The 22,000-nt window shown below is 38.0% G+C and overlaps 2 protein-coding genes across 2 annotated transcripts; both read left to right on the top strand.

The window, feature by feature from the left end:
- The first annotated feature begins 4,625 nt into the window (after positions 1–4,625).
- OR8K71 (olfactory receptor family 8 subfamily K member 71) lies at positions 4,626–5,576 on the top strand. The gene has a single exon (NM_001389163.1). The coding sequence runs from the start codon at positions 4,626–4,628 to the stop codon at positions 5,574–5,576; it is 951 nt and encodes a 316-aa protein (NP_001376092.1).
- A 10,546-nt stretch (positions 5,577–16,122) lies between these two features.
- Positions 16,123–17,070, top strand: OR8J2B (olfactory receptor family 8 subfamily J member 2B). The gene has a single exon (NM_001388518.1). It carries the CDS (start codon positions 16,123–16,125, stop codon positions 17,068–17,070), a length of 948 nt encoding a protein of 315 aa, NP_001375447.1.
- The last annotated feature ends 4,930 nt before the right edge of the window (positions 17,071–22,000 follow it).

The following is a 22,000-nucleotide window of genomic DNA, read 5'->3' as shown; positions in this document are numbered from 1 at the left end:
TATTCCTAGTTATCTTATGCTTTTGGGTGCAATTGTAAATGGGATTGACTCCTTAATTTCTCTTTCTTCAGTCTCATTATTAGTGTATAGAACTACCACTGATTTCTGGGCATTGATTTTGTATCCTGCCACACTGCCAAATTGCTGTATGAGTTCTAGCAATCTTGGGGTGGAGTCTTTTGGGTTTTCTATGTACAGTATCATGTCATCTGCGAGGAGGGATAGTTTGACTTCTTCTTTGTCAATTTAAATGCCTTTTATTTCTTTTTGTTGTCTGATTGCTGAAGCTAGGACTTCTAGTCCTATGTTGAATAGCAGTGGTGAGAGTGGAGATCCCTGTCGTGTTCCTGATCTTAGGGGAAAGGCTCCGAGTGTTTCCCCATTGAGAATGATATTTGCTGTGGGCTTGTCGTAGATGGCTTTTAAGATGCTGAGGAATGTTCCCTCTATCCCTACACTCTGAAGAGTTTTTATCAGGAATGGATGCTGTATTTTGTCAAATGCTTTCTCTGCATCTATTGAGAGGATCATATGGTTCTTGTTTTATCTCTTGCTGATATGATGAATCACATTGATTGCTTTATGAGTGTTGAACCAGCCTTGCATCCCGGTGATAAATCCCACTTGGTCGTGGTGAATAATCTTCTTAATGTACTATTGGATCCTATTGGCTAGTATCTTATTGAGAATGTTTGCATCTGTGTTCATCTGGGATATTGATCTATAATTCTCCTTTTTGGGGTCTTTGTCTGGTTTTGGAATTGACGTGATGCTGGCCTCATAGAATGAGTTTAGAGGTACTCCATCTCTTTCTTTCAGAACAGCTTTAGTAGAATAGGTATGGATTCTTCTTTAAACATTTGATAGAATACCCCTGGGAAGCCATCTGGCCCTGAACTTTTGTGTCTTGGGCGGTTTTTGATGACTGCTTCAATTTCCTCCCTGGTTATTGGCCTGGTCAGGTTTTCTATTTCTTCTTGTTTCAGTTTTGGTAGTTTGTGGTTTTCTAGAAATGCGTCCATTACTTCTAGATTTCCTAGTTTATTGGCATATAGCTGCTCACAATAAGTCTTTAAAATTGTTTATATTTCCTTGGTATTGGTGGTGATCTCTTCTTTCTCATTCATGATTTTATTAATTTGAGTCTTTTCTCTATTATTTTTAATAAGGCTGGCTAATAGTTTATCTATTTTATGAATTCTTTCAAAGAACCAACTCCTCGTTTTGTTGATCTGTTCCACAGTTCTTCTGGTCTCTATTTCATTGAGTTCTGCTCGAATCTTTATTAACTCTCTTTTTCTGCTGGGTGAAGGTTTCATTTGTTGTTCCTTCTCTAGCTCCTTTAGGAGCAACGTTAGCTTTTGTATTTGAATTCTTTCTAGTTTTTGGATGGATGCTTGTATTGTGATATATCCCCCACCCTAAGGACTGCTTTTGCTGCATCCCAAAGATTTTGAATGGTTGTATCTTCATTCTCACTAGTTTCCATGAATCTTTTAAATTCTTCTCTAGTTTCCTGGTTGACACTTTCATCTTTTAGCAGGATGATCCTCTATGTGTTTGAAATCCTTCCAAACTTCTTCTTGTGATTTAGTTTTAGTTTCAAAGCATGATGGTTTGAAAATATGCAGGGTACAATCCCAATCTTTTGGTATCATTTAAGACCTGATTTGTGACCCAGTATGTGGTCTATTCTGAAGAAAGTTCCACGTGCACTTGAGAAGAATGTGTATTCAGTTGCATTTGGATGTAAAGTTCTGTAAATATCGGTGAAATCCATCTGGTCCAGTGTATCATTTAAAACTCTTGTTTCTTTGGAGATGTTGTGCTTAGAATATCTGTAGATTGTAGAAAGCACTACATTGAAATCATCAAGTATAAGTGTATTATTATCTAAGTATGTCTCAACTTTGTTTATTAATTGATCGATATACTTGGTAGCTCCCACATTTGGGGCATAAATATTGAAGATTGTTAGGTCATCTTGTTGGATAAATCCTTTAAGTATGATATAGTGTCCCTCTTCATCTCTTACTACAGTCTTTGGGATAAACTTTAATTTATCTGATATAAGAATGGCTACCCCTGCTTTCTTTTGAGGATTATCTGAATGGTAAATGGTTCTCCAACCTTTTATTTTCAGGCTATATGTGTCCTTCTATCTAAAATGAGTCTCTTGTAGACTGAAAATAGATGGGTCTTGCTTTTTTATCTAGTCTGAAACCCTGTGCCTTTTGATGGGGTCATTAAGCCCATTCACATTCAGAGTTATTATTGAAAGATATAAATTTAGTGTCATCCTGATACCTATTCAGTCCCTGTTTTCGTGGATTGTTTTCTTGGTCTTCCTCTTTCTTTTACAGAGTCCCCCGTAATATTTCTTGCAGAGCTGGTTTGGTGGTCACATATTCTTTCAGTTTCTGTCTATCTTGGAAGCTCTTTATCACTCCTTCTATTCTGAATGAAAGCCTTGCTGGATAAAGTATTCTTGGCTGCAGGTTCTTCTCATTTAGGACCCTGAATATATCCTGCCAGCCCTTTCTGGCCTGCCAGGTCTCTGTGGAGAGGTCTGCTGTTAACCTAATACTTCTCCCCATAAAGGTTAGGGATCTCTTGCTGCTTTAAAGATCTTCTCTTCATCTTTGGAATCTGTAAGTTTCACTATTAAATGTCGAGGTGTTGAGCAGTTTTTATTGATTTTAGGGGGGGATCTCTCTATCTCCTGGATATGAATGCCTGTTTCCCTTCCCAAGGTAGGGAAGTTCTCAGGTATGATTTGTTCAAATACACTTTCTGATCCTCTGTCTCTTTCGGCACCCTCTGGAATCCCAATTAAATGTAGATTTTTCCTTCTGAGGCTGTCATTTATTTCCCTTAACCTATTCTCATGATCTTTTAATGTTTTTCTCTTTTTTCCTCAGCTTCCTTCCTTGCCATAAACTTGTCTTCTATGTCACTCACTTGTTCTTCTACCTCGTTAACCCTCATTGTTAAGACCTCCAGTTTGGATTGCATCTCATTTAATTGATTTTAAAGTTAGATTAGATCTAATTTCTGATTAGATCTAAATTCTGCAGTCATGAAGTCTCCTGAATCCTTTATGCTTTTTTTTAGAGCCACCAGTAGCTTTATAATTGTGCTTCTGAATTGGCTTTCTGACATTGAATTGTAATCCAAATTTTGTAACTCTGTGGCAGAGAGTCCTGTTTCTGATTCTTTCTTTTGTGGTGAGTTTTTCCTTCTAGTCATTTTGCTCAGCGCAGAGTGGCCAAAAACAAGTTGTACTGGAAAAAGGAGAAAATGAGAGAAAAAATAGGGAGGGGGAAACAAACAGAAAACAAAAAACAAAGGAGAGTATCCTCTGATTCTATATACTATAAATCCCTCGACTTCCCCTGGAACTTTCCAGCGCTGCTTGGTTAAGAACTTTCTCTTCCCTTGTTGTTCCAGCTGGTCTTCTGGGGGAGGGGAGTGCTGTGCTGATTCTGAGATGTGTACACCTGGGGGAGCTGCCCAGCCCCCTACCAGGTGCATGGCTCAGTGGGAGCTGTCTATCCTGTGGGGCCCCTGCTCAGTCCCAGGTACAAGGTGACACCAGGAGGAACAAAAACAGTGGTGGTGGCTAGCTCTCCAGCCCTGGAGTCAGCTCCCACAGTAACTACTGCAGCTCCCAGTCCACAGGGTCCTAGTATGCTCCAGGGGTGGGAGGCGCTGACCTGCACAGCTCAGGGCACCCTGCCGCAGGAGTGTCCTTGCTGCCCTGTGTCCTCCTGGCCTCTGCCTGTCCCGGGGAAGTGCCGGATCCAGGGCTGTGTCCCCCGGTGGCCTGGGCTCCAGGGTCGCAGCCCCCTCCCTGCGGAGCTGCCTCTGAGCTGCTCCCGGGCCCCCTGCCGGGCGTGCTGCAGCTCTTTAGGGAGCTCGGCCGAGGTGTGTGGGACTCTCTCCCCTGGACACAGGTCCTCTGTTAGTGCCCCTGGGAGCCGGAGGGCATCCCCGCCCCTCCTGGGATCCTGCCCGAGGTCCCTGCTAGCGCCTTTCCATCTGGGAAGATTGGTGAAGCTCCTGCTTCTCCGGGCCTGGGCTTTTCTGTCCAGGGGACACTTGCCGCTCTGCCTTAGCTCCTTAGCTCCTCGCAGGGCCCCTCCCCCTTGGATGCCTTTTTATTTCTTTATTTTTTTGTCCATCTTCCTACCTTGATAGAAGCACAAACTCTCCTCACTGTAGCATTTCAGCTGTTGTCTCTTTAAATCTCAGGCTGAATTTGTAGGTTTTCAGGATGATTTGAAAGTTATCTAGGTAAGTTGGTGGGGACAGGTGACTTAGGGACCGTACTCTTTGCCAACTTGCCTATATCAGTCCACTGAACAACCTTAAAACTAAGCTCTCTCTCCTACTTCTTCTTTAGCAAGCTGAAAGAGGTAATTCTGGGAAATCTTGCAGTCTCCGGGCATCTCCACAGGCACCGCCGCTGCCAACACCTCTTATTTTTGGTGCCAGGTTCAGTGATGGAGGTGAGTCTTATTTAAATCAACCCATCTAAAAAATTGGACCAATCTGATCCACAGATGTTGTCTCCTGATACCCAATGACTCTTGTGATGGTTGTTCCCACAGCAATTTCGCTTAATGACCTGGATGAACAGACAAAATCTAACAGTGTTAACAGAATTCATCCTAATGGGAATCACCGACCATCCTGAGCTGCAGGCTCTCTTCTTTGGGCTTTTCCTCATCATCTACACAGTTTCAGTGGTGGGCAACCTGGGCATGATCATCCTCACCAAGGTGGACTCCAGGCTCCAAACACCCATGTACTTCTTCCTCAGACACCTGGCTTTCATTGATCTTGGCTACTCATCAGCTGTGGCACCCAAAATGTTAGTAAATTTTGTAGCTGATCAAAATACCATCCCCTATAACTGGTGCGCTACCCAGCTGGCTTTCTTCATCTTGTTCATCATCAGTGAGCTGTTCATTCTGTCAGCAATGGCCTATGACCGCTATGTGGCCATCTGTAACCCTCTGCTCTACACCGTTGTTATGTCACAAAGGGCGTGCTGGGTGCTAGTAGCAATCCCTTATGTCTACAGTTCCTGTCTCTCTCTGATAATCACCATCAAGATTTTTATGGCATCCTTCTGTGGACATAATGTCATTAGACATTTTTACTGTGACAATCTTCCTTTGTTAACTTTGCTGTGTTCAAGCACACGTGACATTGAGTTGATAATACTGATCTTTTCAGCATTTAATTTGATTTCCTCCCTTCTCATAGTGCTTGTGTCCTACATCCTCATCCTTATGGCCATCCTGAGGATGAACTCCACAGAGGGCAGGCACAAGGCCTTCTCCACCTGTGGATCCCACCTGACGGTGGTTGTTGTATTGTATGTCACTCTCTTCTTCATGTACGTGCAGCCCAAATCCAGTCATTCCTTTGATACTGATAAAATTGCCTCTATATTTTACACTTTGATAATCCCTATGCTGAATCCCATGATCTACAGCCTAAGGAACAAAGAGGTAAAAGATGCCCTGCATAGAATATGGAAAAACCTGCATAAACCACCTATGTAGAGTTCAATATAGGCACTACCTGTAATAAAATAGGTACAGACTTCTGTTTAGGACATGTCATTGGCCTTAGAAAGGAGTAATGTGTAGAAGTCGTGGAAAGCTAGAAATGCTTTTCCTGTTTTCAACTCATAGGTATTCCAGTAGTGATCATTCTTCTCATGCCAGCTTTGGTTTAAGTGCTAAGACAAGTCCAGACCACTGTTTCCACAGTACCAAGTACTTATTTTGCAACTGAAGGCAAGTTTTGGTTTGCTCTGTTTGTTTTCTTTTAAATACATCACACCGTGATAATCTCTTTTTCATAGTTGTTTTATGTCTTTTATTAGATATGAAATAAATATGCCCACCATACTGGCATATGGCACAGAGAAGATGGAACTTAATGTTCTTTGTGTAAGGAATATGCACATCAATGAATAATCAACAATGTCTGCCTTAAGTACCAACACTTTAACTTTATCCCATTGTGGTGGGTTGCATCTCAGTCTGTTACGTGTTGATATGTGAACCTGTGTATGCTTAGGAAAGCAGAAATAAAAATGTGATTATTTTAGGTAGCATAAATGTGTACAGCAACAATTCAAAATTGCTTATTTCTGAAACATTAGAAATAATACCTGAGTTTTGCTAGATTGGTGCATATAAGGTCAGCATTTAAGACATCTGAGGTTTTTATGTTTTTGTTTTTTTTACTACAACTTAGCAAAAAAAAACATAAAAATATAATTTTAAACTAAAAATTTAATTGAAATAAAACTGTATAATACCTTAGAAAAATTTTAGTGAAGGATTGGCATTATTTTCCTGCTGGAAACTACAAAACCTTGAATTATTAAGGAAGACATAATGTTACATATACCATAACATTGTTTGGATGAATAAATGTCATTGTGGTTAGTTTCCCCTAAATTATTCAATGCATTTAATACAGTGACATTCAAAATCCAACAGTATTTTGGATACTCAGGTTTATTTTAAAAATCATGTGTAAATGCAAAGGATCTAGACTATCTTAGAAGAAGAAAGAACATAGAGGTATTCCCAAAAAAGTTATGAATGTCTTTTGTAAAACTAGATTAGGTTTTAAAATTATTTTTTGAACTATTTTAATTTTTTAATTCTTCCTTCATTTCTTCATTCCTTCTTTGTCTTTTCTTCTTTCTTTTAGAATGATGGAGCTGACTCTAAAATTTACTCAGAAAGGCAAAATGCCTAAAATATAAAGATAGTCTAGAAGAAAGAAAATAAAGTGGCAGGAGTTCCACTACCAGATTTCATTACCTATTTCTTTTCTTTTTCTTTTTTTTCTTTTTTTTTTAACATAAGGGCCAATGTTTTTAATATATATATATTTTTTTTTAATTTTTATTTATTTATGATAGTCACAGAGAGAGAGAGGCAGAGACATAGGCAGAGGGAGAAGCAGGCTCCATGCACCGGGACCCTGACATGGGATTCGATCCCGGGTCTCCAGGATTGCGCCCTGGGCCAAAGGCAGGCGCCAAACTGCTGCGCCACCCAGGGATCCCTTCTTTTCTTTTTCTTAAAGATTTTTATTTATTTATTCATGAGAGACACAGAGAGAGAGAGAGAGAGAGAGAGACAAGCAGAAGGAGAAGCAGGCTCCATGCAGGGAACCCAATGTGGGGACTCCATCCAGGGTCTCCAGGATCATGCCCTGGGCTGAAGGTGGCGCTAAACTGCTGAGCCACCCCTGCTGCCCTCATTACCTGTATCAAAGGTTTAGTAATTAAGAAAACATTTTCCTAGTTGTCATAGTCCCTAAGGAGTAATATAGATGTTCCTCTAAAATTTAAAAATAGAAATACCATATGATCGAGTAATTTCATTCTGTGTATTTAGCCAAAGAACATAAAGATGCTAATTTGAAAGGATATGTACATTCTTATGTCCATTGCAATATTATTTACAGTATCCATGATACAGAAGGAACCCAAATAGCCTTTGATAGATGATTGGGTAAATAAGATGTGGAGGGCAGCCCAGGTAGCTCAGTGGTTTAGCTCCGCCTTCAGCCCACGGTGTGATCCTGGAGACACTGGATGGAGGCCCAAGTCAGGTTCCCTGCATGGAGCCTGCTTCTCCCTCTGCCTGTGTCTCTGCCTCTCTCTCTCTCTCTCCTCTCTGTGTTTCTTATGAATAAATAAATAAAATCTTTAAAAAAAGAATATGTGGAATATGTATAGAATGGGATACTATTCGGTCGTATAAAAGGAAGAGATCTAATGACTGAGTAATATTCTATTATATATATATTATATATAATATATTCTATTATATATATATTCTACTATCTATCTATCATCTATCTATCTATCTATCTATCTATCTATCTATCTATCTATCTATCATCTATCTACACATCTTCTTTATCCATTCATCTTTCAATGGAAACTGAGGCTACTTCCACAGTTTCACTACTGTGGACATTGCTGCTATAAATATTGGAGTGCAGGTGTCTCGGTCTTTCACTGCATCTGTATCTTTGTGGTAAATCCCCGGCAGTGCAATTGCTGGGTCATAAGGCAGTTCTATTTTTAACTCTTTGAGGAACCTCCACACAGTTTTCCAGAGTGGTGGTACCAGTTCACATTCCCACCAACAGTGCGAGAGGGTTCCCCTGTCTCCACATCCTCTCCAACATTTGTTGTTTCCTGTTTTGTTAATTTTCCCCATTCTCACTGGTGTGAGGTGGTATCTCATTGTGGCTTTGATTTGTATTTCTCTGATGGCCCGTGATTCAGAGCATTTTCTCATGGGATTGTTGGCCATGCGTAGGTCTTCTTTGGTGAAATTTCTGTTCATGTCTTTTGCCCGTTGCATGATTGGATTGTTTGTTTCTTTGCTGTTGAGTTTAAGAAGTTCTTTATAGACCTTGGATACTAGCCCTTTATCTGATAGGTCATTTGCAAATATCTTCTCCCATTCTGTAGGTTGTCTTTAAGTTTTGTTGACTATTTTGCTGTGCAGAAACTTTTTATCTTGATGAAGTCCCTATAATTCATTTTTGCTTTTGTTTCCCTTGCCTTCATAGATGTATCTTGCAAGAAGTTGCTGTGGCCAAGTTCATAAAGGGTGTTGCCTTGCTCTCCTCTAGGATTTTGAAGGAATCTTGTCTCACATTTAGATCTTTCATCCATTTTGAGTTTATCTTTGTGTATAGTGTAAGAGAATGGTCTAGTTTCATTCTTCTGCATGTGGCTGTCCACATGGCAGCATTTATTGAAGAGACTTTTTCCAGTGCATAGTCTTTCCTGCTTTGTGGAATATTAGTTGACCATAGAGTTGAGGGCCCATTTCTGGATTCTTTATTCTGTTCCATTGATCTATGTGTCTGTTTTTGTGCCAGTGCCACACTGTCTTGATGATCAGAGCTTTGTAGTACAACTTGAAATCTGGCACTGTGATGCCCTCAGCTATGATTTTCTTTTTAATATTTCCCTGGCTATTTGGGGTCTTTTCTGACTCCACACAAATCTTAAGATGATTTGTTCCAACTCTCTGAAGAAAGTCCGTGGTATTTTGATAGGGATTGCATTGAACGTGTAAATTGTCCTGGGTAACATTGACATTTTCACAATATTAATTCTCCCAATCCATGAGCATGGAATATTTTTCCACTTCTTTGTGTCTTCCTCAATTCCTTTCATAAGTGTTCTGTAGTGTTTAGGGGATAGATCCTTTATCTCTTTGGTTAGGTTTATTCATAGGTATCTTATGCTTTTGTGTTTCACTCATACAGGGAATATAAAAAAAATAGTGAAATGGATCAGCAGAAAGGACTGAAATTGAGTGGGAAAAATCAGAGAGGGTGGCAAAACATGAGAGACTCCTAACTCTGGGAAATGAACAAGGGATAGTGAAAGAGGAGTTGAGCAGGGGGATGGGGTGACTGGGTGACAGGCACTAAGGGGGGCACTTGATAGGATAAGCACTGGGTGCTATAGTATATGTTGGCAAATCGAACTCCAATAAAAGAATATACAAAAGTTTTTAAAAAAGAAAGGATGAGATCTTGCCATTTGTGATGACACGGATGGACATAGAGGGTATTATACTGAGAGAAACAAATCAGACAAATAGAAATACATTTTGAATTCACTTAAGAAATCTAAAAACAAAACAAATAAACCAACAAAAAGCAGAAACAGACCCATAAATACCAACAACAAACTGATACTTGCCAGAGGGTAGGGATAAATGGGTATGAGATAAATGGGAAGGGGGAGGGGAAGACACAAACTTCCAGTTATGGAATGAGTAAGTTATGGGGCATAAGGTACAGCATAGGAAATACAGTCAATAGTATTGTAATAGCACGGCATGGTGACAGGTGGTAGCCACCCTTGCAGTGAGTACAATAGAATGTATAAACATGTTCATTAACTGTGTTGGATTTCTGAAATGAATGTGACATTGTGTGTCAACTATACTCCAATAAAAGAAAGAAAGAAAGTCTTCTCCAGAAATCAGACTAATTGATCAATGGAATACAAGAGTGATATTAGAAACAGATCCATGCATAGATTGTGACCTAACTTATGATAGATTCATCACTGTTTTCTAAATGAGAAAGAATGATCCTTTTCAATAGATGCTATTAGGTAATTTGTATATTCATTTGGGGGAGAGAGGAAAAGAATCTGGACTTGTAACCAGACCCTATGCAGACTCACTTCTACTTGGATTAAAGATCTAACTGTGAAATGCAAACAGCGTTTAAAAGGAAACATAGTGGGACATATTTGTGATATTAAACATGTACATCATTTTAAACAGAATACAAAAACCAATAGCTATCTAAGATTTAAAATGATCAATTGAACTATCTTAAGAAATTCTGTTGGCTAAAATTAATAATGTGAAGGGTACCTGGGTGGCTCAGTGGTTGAAAATCTCCCTTTGGCTCAGCTTGTGACCCTAAGGGCCCTGGGATGGAGTCCCACATCGGGCTCCCCACTTGAAACCTGCTTCTCCTTCTGCCTATGCCTCAGCCTCTCTCTCTGTCTCTCATGAATAAATAAATAAAATCTTAAAAAATTAATTATGATAAAAATAAACTCTCATAGTGGAAGAGGATACTTTTATCATACCTACAGAATCAGACAAAGAGCTGAGAAGGGACTCATATTCCAAACATAAATGTACCTCTTACAAATCCATAAAGAATTTATATGAAATACAATACAAAGGTGACAAATGATATTATTAACAATCATATTTCAAAGAAAATATCTAAATTGCCATTAAAGAAATATAAGGCTTTCAACTGCATTCCACATTAGAATAATACAAACTAAAACCACAATGATGCCATGCACATTTTCACAGGCAAGAAAGAAAATGATGGAAAATACTGAATGTAGACAAGGATATTAAGCAACCATAAGTATTTGCACTTCTAATAGGAGTGCACATCAATATAAACACTGCAAACTCATCAGGTAGTATTTATTAATGATGATATGTATATCTTACTACTCAAAAATTTCAGTATGAAGGATATACCCAAATAGAAATACATCCAAGATTAAACTGATCTCGATTAAATAGTAGTGTGGATATGAAGGCTGTGGGAGTAGCTGTTTTTAACTACCATTTTCAGGAAATGTGTCTGTGTATCAGGGCAATATTTTTTATAATGTCTAAATAATTCTCTTTCATGAATATATTACAAAAATCCAAATTTAATTTTTTATAGCCCAACGATGTGAAAAAGTAAGCTTCATGCTCACCAAAATCAGATGAAATGGAATATTTATATCCCTAGTCATAAAACTACAAATTGAGACCAATTCTAACATTTTATCAGAGCACAATGAATAACTAATTTGTGATGTATTCATAAAATGGATCTGTCCACAGACATGAGAATGAGCAATCTAGAACTACCTATAACAACACATCACCTGACAAAGGCAGACAAAAGAAATACATATGCTTCTGTGGCCACAATATCATCAGTCATTTAGACTATGACAGTCTCCCCTTGTTATCTTTGCTCTGCTCAAATATGCATAAAATTGAATTGATGATTTTTTTATTTTCTCAGTTTTTAATTGGATTTTTTCTCCTTCTCATAGTTCTGTGTCTTACCTGGTGATCCTGCTAGCCATCATAGGTTGAACTCACCAGAGGGTAGACACAAGGCTTTTCCCACCTATGGGTCTCACCTGAGAGTGGCCACAGTGTCCTATGGGACTTTGATATTTATGTATGTGCAACCCAAGTCCAGACATTCCTTTGATATTGAAAGTGGTGTCCCTATTTTGACCCTTCTAATACCCACACTGAATCCCTTGATCCATAGCTTGAAGAACAAAATGTCAAATATTCAGACAAAGGATGTGGGAGAATTTATGCAATATCTTCTCTTAATTGATCATAACATGTGGTTCCTATCAGCATTAAACTTTGTTATGTATTCCTTCAAAGGAAAAGCAAAACTAGATGAATTCAGTAAATATTTAGAGATTGACTTCTACATCTGTCCTACTTTTTTTTTTTAAAGATTTTATTTATTTATTCATGACAGACACAGAGAGAGGCAGAGACATAGGCAGAGGGAGAAGCTGGTTCCCTGTAGGGAGCCCAATGTGAGACTCAATGTCAGGACCCTGGGACCATGCGCCGAGCCAAAGGCAGATAGATGCTCAACCGCTGAGCCTCCCAGGCATCTGTACCTGTCCTATTTCTAAGTCAACTTGCAGAAAGAGACATTTGGCATATAATATACATTAATTTAAATACCTGCAAAATTATGTCATTTATTGAGGTAAATTCATAAATAGGTAACCAGTAAAAACCTGCATATGAATGGCACAGTGTAGATAAGATTTAAATGTGCCAAAACAGATAACGAGATGGGATCAGACCAGGATTAATAGAAGGATGAAAGGGTAAAAAGGAGATTCAAATTTACAAGAAAAAGGCATTCTATGGTGAAAGTCAATCAAATGGCTAATGTGGCTAATGTGGGACTGTGGGACACCTGGGTAGCTCAGTGTTTGAGTGTCTGCCTTGGCTCAGGTTGTGATCCCGGGGTTCTGGGATTGAGTCCTGTTTTGTGCTCGCTGCAGGATCCTGCTTCTCCCTCTGCCTATGTTGCCTCTCTCTGTGTTTCTCATGAGTAAATAAATAAATAAATAAATAATCTGGGGGGGGGAATAAATATTTCTTTCCATCTCTCTCTTACCCTTCTTTCTAAAAAAACAAAACAAAACAAAGCTGGCTAATGTGTCCATTAAAGTCAATTGTATTCAATTGGTAGGAAGCTTCACTTCTGCAAGATGATTGAGTTGTAGAGATTTGTTATAAAATATTGTGCTATAATCATCATTACTGTATTATATACTTAAATATTGGTCAAGGGTATTGATCTCATGATATGTTTCTTATCACAATAAAAATCAATAAATAGATTTGGAAAAACCAAAAAGGTCATATATAACTATTAACTACATGAGGTAGAGGGAATGGGGGAAATGGATTAATGCATATTCAGCTTATGTATAATTAATTTACAAATTTAAAACAATGAATTATGTAAGAGAGAACTATTCTTTCAGGTAGAGCATGGAAATATTACAGTGTCTGTAATATCATTTCCTGCACATATCTTGTGTGTGTATGTATATGTAGGTGACATGTGTGTGTTTCTTACAAATACTTTGAAAAGTGTAGTTTTGTCATCTGGGATGGTACTGTTGTGTCTTAGAATTTATATGCTTAATCAAAGTAAGTTTATTTTGTGTCATACTCACAACCTCAGAAATGGACAATACGTCCTGTGCAATAAACAATAAGCTTTAAATGAGAGATCAAACTCTTATATAAAGCATCAATGAGAATGGAAACTGTAAAAGTAGTACTTCTATTTTTTTAAATTTTATATTGTTGGCATGCTAAATAGATGGGGAAGTTAGCAGAGCTCATCAGGGAATAAAGTCCTGTTGATTGAACAGGGTACAAGTGAACTTTAGCCACATACAGACAATCTACAAATGATATTACAGAGGAAGCAACAATACAAACTTCCTGTGGAATCTTGGGATCTCGAAAGGACCTCAAGGATTTCAATTCATTTTCACGGGTAACATAAGGTGTATAAAAATCTTAGTATTTCCTCTTTATGACCCACACTTTGTTACTTTCAAAACATAAAGTCCAGAATGTGCCACACCCTAGTTTGATATTAGGAACACCAAGATGAGAAGGAACAGTGCGTCCTGCTCTAAAGTAGTGAATATTCTAGAGAATAAGTGGTCAATACTTCTTCATCAAACTTAAAACCATAGTAAAGATAAATGATAGAGCTGAAGACTAAACTCATATTTTATTTCAAAATTTAAAGATAGATATTATACTCACTTGTTCTTAACTCCATCATTCATTCCTACAGAGAGTCAGCAAATATTTTTTCAGCAAATATTTTTGAACGCCTACTCTTTCCTGAGTATTTCAGAAGTTATTACTACAAAGGAAAACTATTTATTTATTTTTTTTAATTTTATTTTTTTAGGAAAACTATTTAGATATATCCTTTACTCTTATAAAGTTTACAGACTAGAAAATACCACACAAGTAAAATAAAATTGTTATCAATATTTAATTACAAGATTTATACATGCATGAGGAAAGATCACAAGATTATATGAAAAATATATTTTCAATCACACAATCTTAATTAAAAAACAGCAATAGGACCAGGCATATGATGGGTGCCTTCTAAAAGGCTCTAAAATAACTGACTTTTAGTTTTCTTAAAACCGTGCACATTTTGAATTTATGGTGTATGTCATCTGTATTTCATGACAGGTACATTAGGGCTTGTTTTTGACATGAGAATAGAAGCTTTGCTTTCAGTTCTATTCCCAGTATTCATATTAAAATGGAACATTGGGGCCAGAATCGTGTGCTTTCTAAGAGTTGGATTTTCTCCACTCCAGGGCCAGCAGCCACACCTCTCAACCATTACAGGAGGACAATTCAAAAGAAACAAACACACAGAGGTTGGAATCATTGCACATGATTGATACTCAGTAGAATCATCTAAGCACATCCCTAGGCTCTCTTGACATTTTCACTCTGCGAGTGTAATTGTGTGGAGACTTCAATAGTTGGCTTCTTTCCCTGGGGAATCAGAAGTTTTCTCTGGGAATTCCTGTTTTCCTGTGTAGGGACTTAATCCGTAAAGAAGCTTATTTCAGTGTGTGGGCCTTCAGGGACATCAGACACTTGTAAACCTCTTTGGCGTGCCTCCTGCAGAACCTTTGCAGTGAGACTCAACAGATCTCTGGGACAGGTAGGTAAACCCAATAATTTCACTTAGTACTCATCCTGGCTATGAACTCCATGTAGAAGGAGATTTATGTATTCAAATCAGACAAGCAAACAAATCATATTAAGCAAAACCATAAAACCATAACATTAAACAATGTTGCACACAGATTGTTTCCATGATTTAATCTCATTGAGCCTCAACTGTCCTATCAGACATAGAAATAATTCCATATGTCTTCTAGGACACTCTGGAAAATAACGACATTATTATTTTGAAATAACCTGCATTATTCTGGGCATAGAGTACAGCACATAATGGATAATGTTAGCACTTTTCTATATTCATTTCTCTGTACAAGGAAAACAAAGTAATCACACTTGAGTAAATCAAACTTTATTACTTTAAAAAGTAATACTTTTTAAAACTTCAAAACAGGTTTTGAAGAATTTAAAGGAAAGGGTATGGGAAGATGGAAAAAGAGAGAGGACTGCCAGACCATGATAATAGAAAAGCATCTGAGCAGATAGCAGAGTGACAGAAAGGAGTAGTGTATTTGGCTAAAGAATTGTCTTCCTTTAAATAAATCCGTTTCTGAATAACACTGAGAAGGAAGATTACTGAGGTGTGGTCTGGTGGTGGGCAGCTGAATCAGAAGGTTATTGAGGTGTGGCAAAACTGACAAGGAAAAATCCAGCATACTCAAAGTATCTTTCCCACAGAAATACAAAATTCCCCAGGATGATGACAAGGTATGGGCTAAAGGAAAAGCCAGAGGCAGCCAAGGAAAAGGCAAAGATACTGGAAGTCCCTCTGGCTCATCAACTTCTGTTACACAGCTACCTTATCACTGGAAGCAGACACAGAGACGGGTACATATGTAAATACGTATTCATGTATAGTATAATTAGTATGCTAATGTGTGTAAATAAACACCACTACATGTAATATAATAGATTAATAGATACTCAAGTTATATAGATTATATCTAAAACAGTTGAAAAATGAAGAGCTTGGCACAACAGTTCTAACAACCTAAAATTGGTCTCTAGAAAGTTTCTATTTCTGAATTTTGCAAAAGATTGTGAGAAATACAATTAAATTCTGACACTTCCACATGTGAACAAAAATTGTCCCATTTAAAAGAAACAGTCTACTATCCAGCATGAACCAGAAAAAAATTAACTTGACCATCTATTAACCTCCTTCCATTTTCTCCATTAAAAGATGAGAAGAACAAATTAAATGGCCTCAGGGAACCTGACCCACCTGACTGAGTTCATTCTCAGGGGAGTCTCAGACCGCCCAGACCTCCAGATGCCACTCTTCTTTGTTTTCCTGGTGATCTATGGGCTCACCATGGCAGGGAACCTGGGCATCATCACCCTCACCAGTGTTGACTCGCAGCTTCAAACGCCCATGTACTTCTTCCTCAGGCACTTGGCTATCATCAATCTTGGCGATTCTACTGTCATTGCCCCTAAGATGCTGGTCAACTTCTTGGCTTCAAAGAAAACCATATCCTACTATGGATGTGCAGCCCAGCTGGGTGGCTTCTTAGTTTTTATCGTGGGGGAGATTTTCATGCTGGCTGCAATGGCCTACGACCGCTACGTGGCTATTTGCAACCCCCTGCTCTACATGGTGGTGGTATCTCCGCAGATCTGCCTTCTGCTGGTGTCCCTCACATACCTCTACAGTCTGACCACAGCACTGACGGTCTCCTGCTGTGTGTTCTCTGTGTCATACTGCTCTTCCAATGTCATCAACCATTTTTACTGTGATACTGTCCCTTTGTTGGCATTGTCCTGTTCTGATACCTACATTCCAGAAACAGCGGTGTTTACCTCTGCTGGGACCAATTTGTTTTTCTCCATGATTATTGTTCTAACCTCCTACTTCCACATTGTCCTTGCCATTTTGAGGATACGTTCCTCAGAGGGCCGAAGAAAAGCCTTTTCCACCTGTGCCTCCCACATGATGGCTGTCACTGTGTTCTATGGGACCATTCTCTTTATGTATTTGCAACCAAGGACCAACCACTCATTAGATACTGATAAAATGGCCTCTGTCTTCTACACTCTCGTGATACCAATGCTGAATCCCCTCATTTACAGCCTAAGGAACAAGGATGTGAAGGATGCATTCAAGAGATTCCTAAAGAGCCCTTGCCAGTCTTTCAAATTAATGTAAATTTAAAAATTACAATTGTCTTCATTTAAGAGTTTTATTTGCTCCTGGAAAAACTAATCTCTGTTAAATGCAGAGGTATAAATATTTAAGTATGCAATGGATTTCAATGAGAAAATCTTAACGCTTGCTATTGTAACCTGGTCATTCTGTGCATGCAAAATACTACTAAATATAATATCTACTAAGTGGTATGGGGCATGGCATTCGAGGTAAGGCAATGCCTGGAAATAAATTAGATTTATGATCTTTTCAGGTAAGTCAGAAATAATGTAAATACAGGAACTGTGGCACTCAGTTTCATTAGCTAATTCCATAATTAGTTGTAAATAAGCAAAATAGCTTGTTGAAAACAGAAGAGTCACACTGTATGGTGGAGATTCTTGGTCTCCACAGATAAATTTGACAATATCTTGGTAGCATTAGCCTTTAAGATTTTTAAGTTTTATTCTTTATAAATATAAAAGTGTATAATATAGATCATTTATTTTGTTTTCCTGTCTGATTTTCCTTATGGGCTCTATTTGTCTACACCAGCCTACATATGTACAATTGGGAAAACATATTTCTTAGCACAAATCCATTTTTTTAAGTATAGTTCAGTGAACAGAATTGGAGCAAGAAGGCTAAACTCACATTTGTACTTCTACCAATCCTATGTATTTTATTAAATGGATTAAAGTCAAGAATAAAAATGGTAGTGTTTTCCACCTTTTAACTTGGTTTAAATATATGTATTTTGTAAAAATAATTATATTTTCGCCTGTATTAGTTTCCCAGTGCTATGATAACAAATTGCCACTGACTCAGTAACGTGAAACATAGAAACTTATCATTCACAGTTCTGGAGGTCAGAAGTTCAAAATAAGTCTCATTAGGCTAAAATCAAGATGTCAGCAGGCTGTGTTCCTTCTTGGACTGCCATGGAAGAATCTGTTTCTTTTCCTCTTCCAGTTTGTAGAGGCAGCCCTCATCCCTTACTTGGCATCCCCTTCCAAACAGTGATCCCATAACTCTGACCTCTACTTGCACTGCCACATCTCTCTGACTCTTACTTTCTCACTTCCCTTTACTTCTTGGGATTACATTGGTCTTGCCTATATAATCCAGGAGACACTCCCCATCTGGAGTTCCTTACCTTAATCACATCTGAAAATCTTTTTCCATGAAAGGTACCAGATTCTCAGGTTCTGGACATCTTTGGTAGGATAAGGGACCCATTTTCTGATTCAAATATCTATATGTATATATTTTATGAAACTGGGCAACCTAAAATCTTGCATGCCTCATTCACTAGTACTCAATAGGATAGTCTCTCAAAAGCTTACACTTTTTACCCTTTTAATAATAGTTAGCTACTAAACAAACTATACAAAAAGTTCTCTTTGAATGATTAGCCAAAAGCATTCAGTTCAAAGTTTCCAAAATATAAGCACACATGTGCACACACACACTCACATATCACATGTACACATTTATCAGAAATGACGAATCCACACATTCAACCAACCAGGCAGGCACATCAGCCCAGTACCACTTTTCTTTAAAGTAAGGTAGGGAAAATAATTTATGTGGCAACATTGATCTCCAATTGGTCAAAGTTCACATCCTGTGAGATGCTAAGTCACCTGTATTTCCAGCTTACCCCTACCTAATTGTTCTGCAGGTTCCATGGCATTTGTGTCCAGACAGTGACAACAAAATCCCCCTAGTGATGAGGGGAGAGGGAAGATGCAAGACATAGTCCCAAACAAGGTCTGACAGCACCTGTGAGAGTTAGGACACACTTCAAACAGCATCAGAGAGCCCTTCCTGCAGCTGCCAAAGAAATGGTAGTTTTGACCCTACTCCGTATATAGGGATGTTCTATGCAGAAAGCATTCCAAGCGTGTAAACCTTGGGTGGCACTCACTGAATTCTTTCAAGACCACAAAAATAAGAAAAACCATCCAAGTTTCTCAAATTCAGCATAGTAAATCCATCTCATAAATTTTGACCCAAAAACTTACTGAAGGACTATTTTCACAGCAGCTCATTTTGTTTCAAAGCACCATGATCATAAGTTCCAATATTTTATTTATGTCCCAAGAAATATGTCTAGTATTAAATGTTTTCCACTATATCAATAATCTAAAAGATAACAGAAATTCACATAATCCTGATTTTGTTTTAATTCAAAATTTAAATTAGGGGGGCATCTGGGTGACTCAATGGGTTATACTTCGGACTCTTGATTTCAGCCCAGGGTCCTGTGATGGAGTCCTGCTGATGCAGACTCAGTGCTCAGCATGAAGTCAGCTTGAGAGTCTCTCCCTCTCTGTCTGTCCCTCCCCTGGTTCATGCATGCAATCTCTCTCTCTCTCTCTCTTTCTCAAATAAATAAGTAAATAAATACATTCTTTTAAAAAAGTTAAACAGAGGAATTGTAAGGCTTCCAATGGAGATTTTCTTGTCCCTTAAGGTCTAGATAAGTTTGGTTTGAGCTGCTAATGCCATCTCCCTGCATTTCCATAAGGCTTCACCAGTTATCTCCAAGTCATGAGTCACATCTATCATCTCTGTTTTCAAAATGGCTATTTCCACAAGCCATCTCCATGGAAAGAAAAAATTCCTTTCAAAGAAACAATTCAAAAACGAAGTAGAAATTACTGCAGATATGGTAACAGCAGACAATATAGAGATTTCTGTGATAGGTCATGTCTCCTCATACTTAGAGAAACTTAACTACTATACCACAGAATAATTCTCCATTATCCTTCTTATATCCCTCATATATATTGGTTCTTAACCTAATACTGGTTCCTTCTCCTACTCATTCTCTCTCTCCCTCCTTTTCTATCTGTGTCTCATTTAAAGTCTGTAGTATATTTTTCCTTGTATTAAACAGAACTATTACTTGTAAAGCTTAAGACCTTTCCATAAATTATGCCTCTAATTGCTACTCTCTTTTTATGCACCTGTCCAGAATTGGTTTGACTCTTTCAATATAAAAGGTACTTTTTTAAAAAAAATATTTATTTATTTATTTATGAGAGACACAAAGAGAGGCAGGGACATAGGCATAGGGAGAAGCAGGCTCTTCACAGGGAGTTGGATGTAGGACTTGATCCCCAAACTGGGATCACACCCTGAGTCAAAGGCAGACACTCAACCACTGAGCCACTCGGATATCCCATAAAGGTACTTTCACAAGCAACAACCATGATCTAGGTTGGGGACTTCTTATGGCAAAACAGCTTTGATAACAAACTCTTACCTCATCTCACAAAATGTCCGTGACTTTGGGTTAACTTAAAATGTAAATATCAAAATATCTACTTCTTAATATCAAGCCACAAAATAATTTGAGCTATAGTCATCACAAGAAGTAAGTTATGATTTTTAAAAACACTAAGATCAACGAATAGTCAATATAGGTGCAAACTAACACTTCCTTATACAGCTATAGAATCTCATACTGTAATCACTTCTCTCTCTGTTTAGTTCCTCTCTCACAATTTTTCAGCATTCTATCTGCATTTCATGCTTTGGGAACTGGAGGGGTTTCTTAGGATCAGTGCACAGCAGGGGTGAAGAATGACTGCACATAGGATGGGCTGTGTCACTACAGATGAGTCAGGCTGCAGTTCAGCTACTTCTGCACACCTGCCAGGAGGATGAGAAGTCAACCAGCCAGGTGCCCAGAGGAAGAAACATGATTTGGAGGTTGACATCCCCTGTCTCTACGAGGTGTGTTTTTGTCATTTTAACAACTACTTTATCAGCATTAGCATTGTGATAGGCATTCAAATGGTAACATTATATTAAAATTAATGTGTATGTGTCTCGGTTATAATTTCTGAACTTTGCTGTTGACATGGATTATAGTGCACTTTTCCATTTCAAATCTTAACAAATATTTGGGTTCTTTTTAAAAAATAATGTATTAAATCAAGCAAAACAATTTGAGCTCTATAAAGTTAAATCTGATTGAATTATTTGCTGCAAACTTTACCATTTGTTCAAGTGGTACATATTAATAAGTTCAATGTCCACAGTATGAAATGCTGTGTACTGATGGTGGAGTGTATATGAATAAAAATAAATCTTGGAATAGATCCATCCTTATTTAAGTAAATTAAATATGCTCTCTTTATCCCAAAACAGAGCCTCAGGAGATATTTCAGACATGTTCCTTTATGGGTCAGTGGGGGACCACACACACAAAATTGTTCATCGTGGTCATACATGTAGAAGTCGAAAGTTGATAACTAACTGCATCTTAGTATTAGAGCAAATCGATAGTAAATGAGGGTAGAATCAGATTGTGGCCATTTCATTAAACAGAGGCCAGTAAAATATTAGTGTATATGTAGAAAATGAATAAAATTCAAAAACATAGCTGAATGATAAGCTTGAAGTATCAAAATAAGCTATATAACCTGTGTGTGCTCTTTAAAATATACATTTATAAAGCTGCATTTCTTTTCTAAAAAAGATTTGTTTAATTAATGTTGAGTTTGAGAGAGAGAGAGTGTGTGTGAGGAGGAGGGGCAGCGGGAGAGGGAGAAGCAGACTTCACATTGAGCACAGAGCCCAATGCAAGGCTCGATCTCAGGACCCTGAGATCGTGACCTGAGCTAAAACTAAAAGTCAGACACTTAACTAATTGAACCACTTAGACATCCCATGAATTTGAATTTCTTTTTAAGAACATATATCAACTTTTGTGGAGGAGATACCGATGTAGGGAAAGAAAACTGATGCAGGGATAGGAATTAGGATGAGAATGCACACGGGATGTAGAATCATGTGTCATTAACCAAGTTTAGTCCCTTAGGTTACAAAACCAAACATAAATAACTTCACACATATATTCATAATTTTTATTCCTTCTAAACTTTTAACATACTATAGGTCATATATAAATAGTTTTGTCTTTATCTTCAGATGT

Source organism: Canis lupus, chromosome 18, assembly GCF_011100685.1.
Source record: "Canis lupus familiaris isolate Mischka breed German Shepherd chromosome 18, alternate assembly UU_Cfam_GSD_1.0, whole genome shotgun sequence".
NCBI lineage: Eukaryota > Metazoa > Chordata > Mammalia > Carnivora > Canidae > Canis > Canis lupus.
The sequence above is the reverse complement of the archived record's forward strand: the minus strand, read 5'-3'. Positions and strand labels throughout refer to the sequence as shown.